A 14,020-nucleotide genomic window follows, 5' to 3' on the forward strand; every position below is an offset into this window, starting at 1 on the left:
TAAAATGGGACAGAAAAGTAACCCAATAACAGCCTGGCATCAGGCAAGCACAGTGCGAGGCTGACAAAAGTCCCCTACAATAGTAAGGATTAAAAAGAATTTTTTTCATAACTAAATTTTTGCAAGATAAGTTTTCAAATGTACTTAATGAAGTCGCGCTCAGTGAAATCATGCTGTCTTTTTTCTTATCACTTTTTCTGTAATGTTTGTAGAACTCCCAAGTTCTACAAGTTTGTATAGTAGTGGAAATACTACTAATGGCAGTTAAATGTTTAGGGCAATAAACTGGAATTCCATTCGAGTTCCTCTTATGCAGGTGATTAGCATGATTTCAGTGTAATTTCAAAAAGTGCATACAAATCAAACATAGAACATTTAGAGGCAGGTATAAATAGCTCAGATAAAATATATTCCAGAACAGATCTTTTAAAGTCTACTTTTTCCCCTACAGCTCAACACAGAAGCAGGAAAGCAGAGTTGTTGCATTGCTTTATATTTTTGTGAAATAGAAAACCTGATGAATTAGATAAGCCAAAAAAGCAGAGGTATGTGCCTGATAGCATTCTTAAAAGAAAAATAATGAGTACATTAAATGTTATTAAATTTGAAGATTGAGCCATTAGGATTATTTTTCTTTTATTGTCACTAGTATGAAATATGTGGTTCTTATTCTTCTGCACACTGATGCCATAGTACAGATTAGAAGAAACTTGTTTCTATCAATAATTACTATAAAGATTAAAAATAAATAAATCCTTCACTACTCTAGTTAGAGGAAAAAGCACTGAGTAAATCATTATACTTGCTAAATAGCCCAGTTACTGAAAATTACTTCTAGTATCCAAAGGCACTAGTGGCTCATGGCCACTAGTGACTCAGAGCAATTATAACTACTGTATTTGCTTACAATGTTTTTTTGAAGCAATCAATTTCAATTTCCTCAATATCATCCATAAAGTTGCTGACATTGGGCAAAGTTATTTTTAGACAACTCAAGATTAAAAAAAAAAAAAAAAAAAAAAACACACAAAACTCTAGGCGTATATATTACACGCACAAATTAGTTCCTCTGAGGGGAAATAAATGAAACACTGTTCACCTCTAATTTGTAATTAGCCATAAAGTTAGTCATTTTTCACAAACATCTTTATAAATATTCAGTCATTTTTCTGCTTGTAGCATGCAAAAAGTATGTATTTGCACTAAACACAACATCCTTAATATACAAAAGTCTTGAAAGCTCTGGACAGAATTCTAGTCAGCTCTTTGGTGGAACACACCGAAGATCCTGACTGGCAGGCAGTGATTTTTAACTCACCTTTCATCCAATTCTCAACACTACAAGAGCTGCAGAGTATTACGCAGACTTTGTTACTGTAAGCATTATACACTTTTTGTAAAGTCAGTTCAAGCAAGCTATGTAACACATAGTGAATGTTCAGCAAACATATACAGAAACCTATCAACAGCAATAAAAAAAAAAACGTAACTCACTATGTCTCTGAACACTACTGCTCGAAGTCGATTAATATCCATATCCTGCAGAAGTCTGTCATGGTCTCGTATTGGAGAAATTCCACCAGTGACAATGTCCACTGGACTCTATTCAAGAAAAGTGCTTCAGATTCAGTTCTTAAAGCATTCTGCCAAGAATCACTACACATATACTGTTGCATTTAATAGTTTATTAGCTCTTGTTTTAAGTAGGTAGAATCTGGGGAAAAATCTACTTGATGTGTCCAGAGCACAAAGATCAGATATGTATTTCAGATTTAAGGAAAACAAAGAGACAAAGAAAATCACCCAAACAATTTGGTAAATTCTTGTGATAAGAGTTATTTCACTGTATGAGGTTAAATATGTAAATGTTAAATTAATAGCTTGAAAAAAATAACTTCACGATTTCCAGTGTTCATGCTGTTCAGCTCCATAAAAAATAGCAGTGGTGCCAGTAACAAATTTAAACACTTATCCTTCTGTCCACAATAATAATTAATTTTCATGTGTTCGAGCACGGCCACAGACTTGCCTTTGCTGTAGACCTTCCTCCTTCTGTAAGACCCTGCATTGCTTTTTGGTTCTTCACAGAGTCTCCATTAGGTTTCATCTGCGCATGCTGCTGGCACTCTAAGCAATTTCTTACTGCTACTGCACATACTTGAAGGGAAAAGAAGTGTCAATAACTTCACTGGAATTAGTCTATCTATATTCCTTACAGAGATATATAAACATATATGTATAGTATGCTTGTATTTCCCACTCAAACTTCAAAGTAGTCAGCAAAAGAATAGTTTGTTTCAATAAATTGTAAATAGTTGCACAACAATGCCCTAAGTACTTTCAGTAATAACTAAAAATTAATACTAAGCTATTAGAACACATATATAATAACTACTGCAAAACAAATAGGTTGGCATTACTACATCCTTTCTTCATCTCTCGTTAAAATGTTACCATGCACACCATCTTGGGAGTGAGAAGAGTGAACACACACAGATGTGTCTCTTATCACAGTCTAACAAAGAAAAACGCAAGCTACACTAGGGAATAAAATGATAAAATTTGCTTTACAATGACTTATAACTCTTAGACTAAACAGGTTCTTATGTTTCATAATTTTTTTTAAGCTTCACAATAGCACCTGTTGTCTTCTAATATTATTTTCAAAGGAAAAAAGAACTACCCCACCTCTATACCTGTTTGCATCCCATATATCTTGTTCTACCTGCAAAGTTTTAATTGCCTAGAAAGGGAGAGGAAGGCTAGTTACTCTTTAGGCTCTGAGCTGCTCTAGCACTCATACAATTTACTACTTTTTTTTTTTTGAACAATAACAAAATTTTATAGCATGCGATTGGCATGAACACTGCCCTCCTGTATTAATTAACCAGACCTAGATTATGATATCATTTTTAAAAGTCATTAGTGTTCTTTACATATTGATCACTTCCAATCCAGTTCCGCATGAATACACAAATACAGCTCCAACTACTAACTCATCTGAACAGACTCTTCAGAAATTTATGTTTCTATTTACCACCGTATTTTCATCTACTGACCTTATTTCATATGCATTACAAAAGTTCATATTTTTATATACACTTCAAGGTTTCTTTTTTCCAACACTGCTGTGTTTTCAGTCTTGATTATTTTGGGATCTTTGGCAAAATATCAATCTTCTGGATAAAATCAATACATGCATCTAACACTGATGCTATGAAAACTTATTTTAATCAGTTATTTAAACTATTTAAATAGAAAAATCATGTATATATTGTACAGTAGAGTGACAGCAGTGCAGTAAAAGATTTCAATGCACTTTCCACTAGCTTTAATATTAATAAAAAAGAAAAAAAAAATCTAACAATAGTAACCACTTCATAGCGGCAAACTATATGTTCATGAAGTGGATTTATTGGCTTACCCAGACGGAGACATTGCCGCAGAATTCCTCCAGATGACATATTTTTCTCAGACTCAATATCAGAGAAAACAAGAGAGCTTGCAAAAACTAACACATCCACAAGGTTTATCAATCTCTGGAGAAATGTTAAAGATGCTTCAACTGAAAGTCCCTGAGTTGGATCGATATTCTCCAATTCATGCTACAAAGTGGAAAAAAAATGAAAGCAACATTTACAAAGATAATTCTCATACAGCTTAAATGAAGAAAAATCTATGTTGGAAGTCCATTTTAGTCAGATTCAAAAGTACTAAAAGACTAATCAGTTGTATTCCAAAGGGGAGGAAAAAAAAAATCAGTATTGAGATTTTGACATTTAAACCTATTACAAACCATCATGGGACAAAGACACTCTCTTCAATGACTTGTTTTTACATCTTCAGGCAAAAAGTGCAGGCAAACAATTTATCTTAAAGGAGCTGGGGTAGCAAAGGGTGCAGAAGGAGGAAGGAGGATTTTCTGGAAACATATTTCTGTCTCCCAAAACAACAGACATAATGGGTTAATATACTGTATAAAGACAGGTATCCTCCCACAGGAGATAATTTGCAAATAAAAATGGTATTTCTTACTGTAGCAGATGTAGCAGCAGAAAGCAATGGCAATATGCCACCACAAGCCATAATCATGTTGTCCATTACTTGAGAGATGAGGTGAATTGTGTTGTGTACAAATATGGCATTGTCACTGCTATTCACAAAGTCCATCACAGTTTTTGTAGAATGGCTGTCCAATAAAGCAGGTTTTGAAAAAAAAAAAAAAAAAAAAAAAAAAAAAAACACAGAGTACAGCTTTATTTTTGTGATATTTTTGCATCTACGTATTCAAAAGACTCAAACCAGAGACTGAGTAGTGGTGCAGCAAGTATCATATGATCCCAAGGTTCAACTGCTGTGCCTTAATTTAAAACTAAAACTTATCCTTCCTTTTGTCCAAATCATAGGACATTACTTCCTCTCCAGATCATAGCCTGTGAACAACATCAAGATGTGTGCTAAACGATCATTTGGATAAAGATACATTAAAAGCTGCTCTATGATTACCTACTATAGCAAAAGTCACTTCAATCAATCAATACAATAATGTTTCCTAGGAGTATAAGGTAGATTTAGAAATCAAAGTATTTACTAACCACTTCTCAAAGAAACTAAAAGTACACCCAAAACATACGTGGTCAGGATTTCAGGCAAAAATGCACATGCAGGCCATTTACCATTCCCCACTCATATTTGTAAAAAGCATTTTCAAATTTAAACCATTTAAAAATTGTTTAAAAATATAAATCATAAATCTGAGATTTTTTGGATACAGGGCTCAAATAATTAAGGCTACTTTATAGTGGCAGATATGAAAACCCCAAAGTCAAAAAATGACTGTGATGTGATTTCAGCAAGTTCTCAGGTTAATTGTAACAAAATGCCAACCTTTATCCCTGCATAAAAAGCATATACATTTACCTTCTCCACATCTGTATATCTGTTTCTATGGAGAAGAGCAAGTCTGTGAGCAAGCGCTGATGCATCAGGGACCACTTAAACTCAGGAATACGGAACACAGTAGACCTGGAGTCTCTTCTTTGCCCATCTGATGTAGTTGCTAGCTCTTGACCTGAAGAATCTTCCTGCCTTGAGATCTGAAAACACAGTTTGAAGACAAAAAACCACAATGTCCGTGTAATTAGTTTCTGCAATACAGAAACGCATTTAACCGTCTTTAGAGTTTAGACAGTGCACAAGCATAGCTAGTACACACAGTTACACATAATACTAGTACACAAATGCTATGTACTGGAAAAACCAAACCTACAAACTAGTCTACGGCTGCACTAGCATGCCTGTCATCCTAGGCATATACAAGCAGCAACTCAACCTTACCACAGGGTGAGTATCTGTTGTTGTAGATAATGTTTTTCCTCCTTTGAGGAAGAATGGTGTAGAATGAAGAGCATCCATTAGCAGGTGTCTCTGCAGAAGGGAATTACTCAGATGACTATTTAACCATGGGAAGTTGAGTTAGAAACTAAAGACTAAAGGGGTGGAGAACTGAAGTAGACAATAGAGGCCTTGACATGATTAACATGACAATCTCGTCATACGGTGGAGTTTCAAAACATTTTGGTACCTTCACAGTAGCTAGCATAAAAAAAGTTCACAGGTTCCATTCTGATACAGGAAAAAAAATTAGTGCCATATCTCTGCACAATAAATGCAAAATCCAGAGGTGAATTATCAGAGGTTAGACTGAAAAGAGTAAAACAGAGGTTGAATAAAGAAATAGAAGAAATTCCAGATAAAATATTCTCAGACTGTATAAAAAATGTTTCCTTCCATTATTAAAACAGAAGAATGGCAGTATCAATGCAGACTAAGGGATCATCTAGCCCAATATTCAGTGTCAAAGAATGTCTATGAAGAGATGTACAAAGAATAACAACTTAGATACTTCTCTGAAGACAAATTAGTAAGAATTATAGCAATTTAATCAAGAGTTAAATGTGTTCTTCAGGTAACTATTAAAATGATCCATAATAAAATGCCCAAAATGTCAACAGGCACATTTTCTTTTATTAAAAAAAAAAAAAAAAAAAAAAAAGTTAAGCACTCCCACTTGTTTTTAAGCTAGGCACACGAAGGACAAGCAGAAGTTACCTCAGTTAGGGGCCTGGGGGGCAAAGGTGCTTCTAGATTTCTGTTGGCTTTCAGTTCCAGTTTTTCTGTATCTGATGCAACACTAGAAACATCAAGTTTGGCAATTCTTTTCTCAGGGGTTCCAGCAAGCGCTGGTACATGTGCACTGGCATCCTCTTCAGCTGTTGTGGTTTCACTGTAAAGAATCTTTTCTTCTTCAGGCTTCTTTTCCCCTTCTGAAACCCTTTGAGTCCCTACTTCTTGTAGAACTGCAGAACTTGCTGTTTCTGATGAGGAAGCAATTTCTTGCTTTTTCCCATTCACATCGTCAGCATCTTTGGACTTTAAAAGCACAGATTCAGGTTCCTCCTCTATTACTTTGTCCTGCTTTGATCCTTGGTTTTCATGAGAGTTATGTTCTTCGACAGTTTCTGCTACCTCTTGTAGTGGTAAAGGCATACTACTTTCCTCTTTCAAATCAACAAAGCCATCTTCCTCTTCCACATCTAGTGTTGATTTTTCCAGTCCTTCTGGATTTTCAAAAGTTTCTCCTTTCAATGTAGTTTGCTCTGTTAAAGCAGCAGCACTAACAGCTGTTTTTTCTTGCACAACTTCCTCTGCTTTGCTCAGGGAATCTTCAATTGCTTCAGCTATTCCAGTACTAATTTCTGAAATACTGGGCTTTATTGCTTCAGTCTCTGGAGAAAATTCTGAGCAAGGCACTGCTTGCAAATTGGAGGTGCTCTCCCCATCTTCCCCCTCCAATTCCTTCCTTTGATTAGACACTGAATGAGTGTGTGGGTCACCATCCGATGAAGGCTTGGTCGCATTTTTTTCAGTACTGCATCTCACATCATCTTCAATAATACATGACGGAGCAGCAGCAGCTTCTCTCAACTCCAAGTGAGGTAGTTTTCCTACAGTTTCAGCTTCCTTGCTAACTCTGGAGATTGTTCTAGTGGGAACTGAAGGGCCTACTGCACTCCCTTCGCCTCCTTTCTCTTGGTATTCTCTGTACATTTGAGAAAGATTCTCTTTGTGCATTTCAAAAGTTACCTAAAAGAACAGAATTATTGGAAGTACATTAAAAAGCATATTTTAACATTTATTTCATAATGTTGATTCTGGAAAAAAAAAATATATATATATATATATATCCTATCCAGGTTACAAGGTTATACTATAAATTTGCATGCTGTTCTCTCAATGCCAGAAAATAGAAGGTAAAAAATATTTCATATTGCAGATCACTAACTTAAAGCAAGCATTTTTTTAGTATGCATATTTTTTTCCTGCCGAAAGCATAATAGTAGAATAAAAAAGATCCCCAAAAAGATCCCCAACTGACTCCCAAAACAGGAATTCAGGGATTTAAAAGTATCCTGAGTTTGAGAAAGTATTTTTACTTAAGGAGGACTTCTTTGTTAAAACAGAGTGTGCTATTCATCCAGTGCATCTAAACAGAAAGATGTGAACTACACAACCTGAATAAAACAAGATGCCTTTCCAAAGGAAAAGCCAGAAGAAATATATTGTTTGAGGCATATAATAAAATTAGAAAAAGTGACTACATATGTAATGAAAGTTGAACAGATTTGCATTTTATGTGCTTCGAGGATGTCAAATCATATTATATTATTGGAAAAAAACCATCTTTTCTGATCCCTCATTAACAATTTGATGACTCTAACACTAAACTTCAGACATAGTCAAGTTTTCATTTATTCTTGATATATTTAAATTCTTACTGCCTTTTCAACCATGGGATTCACAGCAACCAAGCTGCATCCAAACTACACATCGCAACTTCTCATTTAAGTTGGAAGACACTTAAAATTTCAGTGCTGGAAGAAGAGTTCATTTAGACATAAAACTTTCTACTTTTGAAAACTGAAAGGTGCTATCTAAAAACACAGCCACTATCTCAGCAAAGTCCTTCATTACTTATGAAAAACAAAGGCTTGTTACTAATTGATGATTTGAAATCATCCCATTTTACCTTCATTATTTTGTCTCTTAGAGAGTCTCCTGCTGCGTATTTTACAGTTCCTAATAATACATGTGCTATCATAAAGCCAGGTAGGCACAATAGATACCTGTATTAATTTCAAATATTTAATTTATGAAGCACCCATCCATAAAAAGCTGGAGCAGTTTTTTTTCCAGTTAGGACTACAGAAACACACAACTATGAGTTCTACTGGGTGTACAAGTCAGAGATGCAACCAACTTTACAAAGTACTCTTCAATATGCTTCTTCTTGATAGGTAAAATACATGCACACACACAAATATACATATATATATATATATATTTACACACACAGTGTGGTATAAGGATGTGGTAGAATTTAGCAGTCAGCCTCAGCTGAAACAGGGAACACAATGATTCTCCTCCTGTAACTTCGGAAAGCAAACTGATGTACTTTTCAGGATTGTTGCAAAGGAAAGAAGGGAAATACAGGGAGTTGTTAATCTTCACAAATTGGCAATATAAGTTTACATGCAAATAAATCCAAGCATACTCTGTTGAGAATTTGTATGGATTTAAGAGGAATGCAAAAAAGTGCAACAAGAAACATATCATTTAAAAAAATAAAAGTTCTGGCTTGCACCCAGAACTACAAGAGTGTCTCTCAAAGCAAAACAAAAAATTAAAACAGAAAGCAACTGGTACTCCCACCATACACATTACAAATCGACATTTCATGTCATGTAACAATTAGTGTTTTACCTAGCGTGCTCTAGATAACATGTTATCAACACTCAAACGTGGGCAGGCTATCTACAACACAGGATTTTTTCAAACTTGCAGTTCAGGTTTGGGGTTTTCTTATTTAAAAAATGTAAATAATTTAAAGAAATACTGCTTTTCAAAAATCAACTTTTCAACAGGTCTGTCTGAAGATTTTTTGCTCGCTATATTAACCTTCAAATTGGATGGACAAGGAAGCAAAAAATAGTGTTACTATCACGGGACTTGACAATTCTTCCCTCCCACACTGATTCCATGGCATGGCAATTACGAAGCACACACATTCACAAAGTCAAACATACCATACCATGAACACATTTCAGAATAAAAAAGTACTATCAGGAAAAATGCAAAATGAAATAGAAATTATTCTGTATAAATGCAGGTAGACAGAGATAACATACAAGGGTATTTAGGATTAAATATTAGGAAGTACAAGCTTGGAACAATTTAAAAGACAACTATCAGCTTGGAGAGCCTCAGATGCACCTAAGTCATTTTTTATTTTCCTTTAGGCATTTGCAACTGTAAAACTGATAATACAAAATTAATTACTAGAAATTGTTCTAAATTAGTGAGCTAAAAGGCCAATCATTAATCTTCACCATCATTTGATAGTTAATCCATAGCTGTTTGCAATGTTTGGAATGCATCTCTATGCACTACTAGTTAAAGACACTTGTGAGCTAATAACTACAACATTTGCCTCTGCCATTAATTTTAACTTAATTTGACATCCAACATTTACTAATTGCCAAGGAGAAAAATTAGCATGTAGCAAGGAAAAAGGTTAAGATGATTGACATTTGTATTAAAGAACACAGTGAAAATACTTCAGCAATGTGTTGAGATTTTGCCTTTTCTTCTTACCAGGTGGTCAATTTGTGGAGTAGAGGGAAGACAGGAACGCTTGCCCAACAGGTCAAACAGTTACATGGTCCTGCTGTTTCCGTATAGCTTCTGCTCCTGCAAGCTAGTCCCCATGCAGCAGATTCCAACAAACTCCTCATAGTTCCAGAAATATACTCGATTCCTACCCCAATCCACTTTCCCGACAATATTATCACAGTTCAGGAGACAGACAAATTCTCCATGAAATACTTCAAAATACTTCCGTCTTGTGCACATTTGATAATTAATTCTCAAAAATATGTTGCAGGCAAATTCAGTGTTTACCACACTGCACAACCCAATACCCAGCCACTGGCATTGTGCACTTGCGGGAAGCCCTGCAGCTGAGGTTCCACATCCATCCATACAACTTCTGGCCCAGAAGTATTTTCTCATTCAGTTGTCAAATGTGGTGCAGCCATAATGAAAAGAGTTTGCAATAAGTGAGAACTCTGCAGCAACACTAAAGACCACCACTAACGATTTTCCATTCTGCAGACACAGGTCTCATCCTCTAGTATTTTTACATATATAGCTACAAGGATGAGGATCCGTTCTATTTTCAAGTCATCTTTGCATAGTAAGAACTTCTCAGAGCTCTCTACTTCTTGCATTAGTTCTTTCCCCTGAAAAATTTGTTTCTTCATTTCTTCATCATCAGACCCTAGATATTTTTAAACCACTAGTTCATCTCTATCACACACACTCTTCTTTTAGACTTCTATGCAGTTCTGTACATTCAGCTGATCCTGTTCTTTCCTGCTGCACAAATTCTCAGCCTACCTTTCTCACTCCATTCCTGACTTGGAATCATGCTCTTCTGCCTGTTTGATTTACCCAAATTTCAGCATCCCACAGCTTTAATGTTCCACTTACTCAAGCAGATTGGCTGAGGAAGTAGAGGAGCTCCCCATTAAATGTACGGGCTGCACATGTAAGTGATTCTACACTTTCTGGAAGGTACAGAGGGAACTGAGCACTCTACTTTCCGAGTTCCTTGAGCTCTCCACAAATTATGTGGTGCTTCTCCGCTACTCTTTTCAAATCCTTGAGAATCTTTTATATCTGACACAAGTAATTCTTTTTACAAACAGTTATTTCTACCAATAAAAATGAACTTCTATTCAAGCATTTCAAGTGCACTGCATACATAATTTGCATCTCCCTGAGGTTTGCTTCATGACACACTGGGTGTCATACCTGAGAGCCAGAAACTTCCTATTATACCACGATGCTCTTGGCTAACCAACTCTGCCTCTCAGGAGCGCAACACAGGCGCTTTGGCAGACTGAAGAAGCATTTGAAATTTGCAGCAAGCCCCAGAGCCTGCAAACTCCACTGTGGCAGAGAGACCCTATCTTCTGCAGAGATGAGGGCACAAAGGGAGACCCACCAGCCCTCGACAAATCAGGAGTGCCAACAGGATCTGAACTCACGAGATAATCCACTCCCTTCTAAAGCCACTAAACCATGTTCCCTTCTCTGTAAATAATACCTAACCAGTGTTGCTTCTGCCAATTTGCCTGCATCTGCAGCAGTGATGCAAATAAGGCAACCATAACATACAGGCTCCATACACATCATACCTTCTGCTGAATTAAATGAGGCATCTAGAAAGACACATTCACTGAACACTTTTCCATGCTTATTATAGTGGTACTTCTTGGGATTGAAAGACAGCAATTATTTAAAAATAAAGTGTATGATAAAGTCACAGAACTAATGTTTTAAGACTATATGATTTATTTCTATTAAGATCAGTGAACAAAATTCTAAAATGCAGCCTCCGTGTAGTATTAACATTCCTGACTATTAATCTGTGTTACTACGAACTTCAGAATTTACCCAAGTGACTGCTCTTTAACATAACGCAATAACATGAAGCATCTTTCTAAGTAATAAAATATTTTAGGGGCCTGGAATAAGGACTTTTTTGTAGTAGTAGTAGTAGCAGTTTAAAACACTGACATAATTTATAAGGGTATTGTGCCCTATAAATCATATATTGTTTTAAAAGTTGGAGAATCCGGAAGGTCAAAAAGCAAACTGTGCACCATTCTTTATGTGTTCCCTATTATTAACCACAAAATCATTGGTCCTTATTGTCAAGTAACACTGCTAGACAAAGGCCTAGCTGGCATGGTTATAAGGTTTAAACACGAGAAGTTTTTAACTGCTTTCACAAATTCGGTGCTGTCTGATTAGAAATAATCCCCAAGTTTGGTTTTAGTTTTCTTCATTTTTATTGAAACAGCAGCTATGGATTAAATATGTTTGTATACACTGTGTTAATATTTGCAAAAATATATATGATATGGAAATTAGAAAATACATGAGCAACAGTAAGAATTGTGGCTTTAAAAAGGTTACACATACCTTTAAAATTTTGACTGCAAGGAAACCAATGTAATGCAATTATGCTAGAAAAGCCATTGCTGCTTATAAAATGCTGTGCAGCTGTTGGTGTAGTGGGTTACAGTGACAAACAGCTTCCCTGCTACAAAGGTGGCAGGAAATCTATCAAACTGGACAATAAAATTGCAATTGAGTTTCTTTGGCTTTTTATAGCAGCTGCATGTATCTTGATGTGTAGCTCTGCAAAAACTACCCAATTCTGCAACACTAGTCCTTTATATACTAGTTCTTTATCACAGAATGGTGTTATAAATTAGTGGTACAAATGGAGCAAAGGCTTGTAAAAAGGAAAAATAAGCAGCAACCCAATAAAATTAGAGATGAAATATTAAAAACACAAATTGGTTACTCTTAGCGATGTTAAGGAAATACTTTTGCTCCCATAATTCCCACATTACTCTTAAAGCACCCTAGAAATCAAAAATACCCGAGATGCACTTAGCATCAAACAATCTGCCCACTGAATTATGTCCACGGCATGTTATATCTCTACTATATGAATTTCAAAATCAGTTTAAGAGAACATTAATAAGGGAGAAGAATTAAATTTTGATTATAATTGGATATTAGTACCATTACATAAGGTCATTTTCAAGTCATTAGTAAGTTTTGGTCACAGGGAGTTTTTTGTGATATATTCTAATTTACGTTTAAATAAAAATAGCTATGAAGTATCATCTAGCTTTACACCTAGTTGTGCCAGTGTTACTTACAAAAAAGTCTAAACTACAAATAGACAAAAAGGTGAAAAAAATCATGCTTAAAAATCTCCAAATACATTATTCGCGCCACTATCACTAGGTTTATTTTTGAGTGCTTTTGTGGCTTAATCTTGCTCCTTTATGCTTCTGGAGCTGGATAACAATATTAGTATTAACATTCGAACAAATCGACTTTAAAACCTTCAAAACTGCAATACCACTACCTCTACTCACACATTTCTAAACCCTGCCATTATTCAACTTCTGAAACAGGCTAGAAGAACAAGCACTCCTTACATATTGATCTGAAAGCCAACAAATTTGGGAAAACTGAAATAGGAAGCTTTTATTCCACAACCAATGATATCCCACACCATACCAGCATGCCAGGAACTGAAAATGAGAAACAGGAGGAGTCAAACACATCATATTCTGATTCACGATGGTACTGCGCTATGTGCACAGTGCAGGATATATGCAGTCTTAAAAAAAAAAAAAAAAACCAACAACAACAACAACAAAAAGCTATCTACAAATCCCCATCTTTTTGGTGTTTTCTAAAAAACAGATTCCTTTTCTCAATATCTGGCCCACAGGATCACTGAAAATCTTATTTTCTCCCATATAAACTCCAGAGGATTAGCCACATGAAGTTACAGAATTAACATGCAATATTAATGATCAAAAATTCATGTTAGCATTTTAACATAGATTAATTAAATTAATTAAATAGGATTTCATCCATTAAACTAATTTAGAACTCATAAAAAAGGTCAAAGAATAGAACAACTTACAAGTGCAAGATAATTTTTAAATTCAATACACCAAAGTTCTGTGTGACAGAGGAAGGCAAGAGCAGCCTTCCTCCCCAGGGACAGCTCCCCAGCAATTCCAAGCAATTACAGAAATGCTTTAAGTTATATACTGGCTATGGAGTAAAGGGATCTTTACTTTGTTATGCTACAGCCTATTCCACTTACACCCTCTGCATATGGGCGGAAAGAATATAGAGAATTTTGAAAGTTGGAGAGCTGACACAAAAGATGATTAAGGTATTTTTGTACAAACATAGCGTGACCTCAGTATAGGTTAAAATTTGGCTCCGATATCTTTGCACCAGCAACCTGCGGAGCCGGGTGGCTATTTAATGCTGTTTTGTACACTTTTAT

The 14,020-nt window shown here is 35.5% G+C and overlaps 1 protein-coding gene across 1 annotated transcript in view; it reads right to left on the reverse strand.

Annotated features, from left to right (window-relative positions):
* The window catches only part of LRBA (LPS responsive beige-like anchor protein), a 356,226-nt gene that overhangs the window by 282,303 nt on the left and 59,903 nt on the right, over positions 1–14,020 (reverse strand). The window contains exons 22-27 of the mRNA XM_088526587.1: positions 6,112–7,146; positions 4,921–5,096; positions 4,036–4,189; positions 3,425–3,605; positions 2,030–2,157; positions 1,495–1,602 (exon numbers count right to left, since the gene is read on the reverse strand). Coding sequence (XP_088382713.1) covers positions 1,495–1,602; positions 2,030–2,157; positions 3,425–3,605; positions 4,036–4,189; positions 4,921–5,096; positions 6,112–7,146 — 1,782 coding nt within the window. The remainder of the gene's footprint in view (positions 1–1,494; positions 1,603–2,029; positions 2,158–3,424; positions 3,606–4,035; positions 4,190–4,920; positions 5,097–6,111; positions 7,147–14,020) is intronic.

This window comes from Tinamus guttatus, unplaced genomic scaffold, assembly GCF_059628265.1.
Source record: "Tinamus guttatus ecotype Peru unplaced genomic scaffold, ASM5962826v1 Tinamus_guttatus_pri_ptg000247l, whole genome shotgun sequence".
NCBI lineage: Eukaryota > Metazoa > Chordata > Aves > Tinamiformes > Tinamidae > Tinamus > Tinamus guttatus.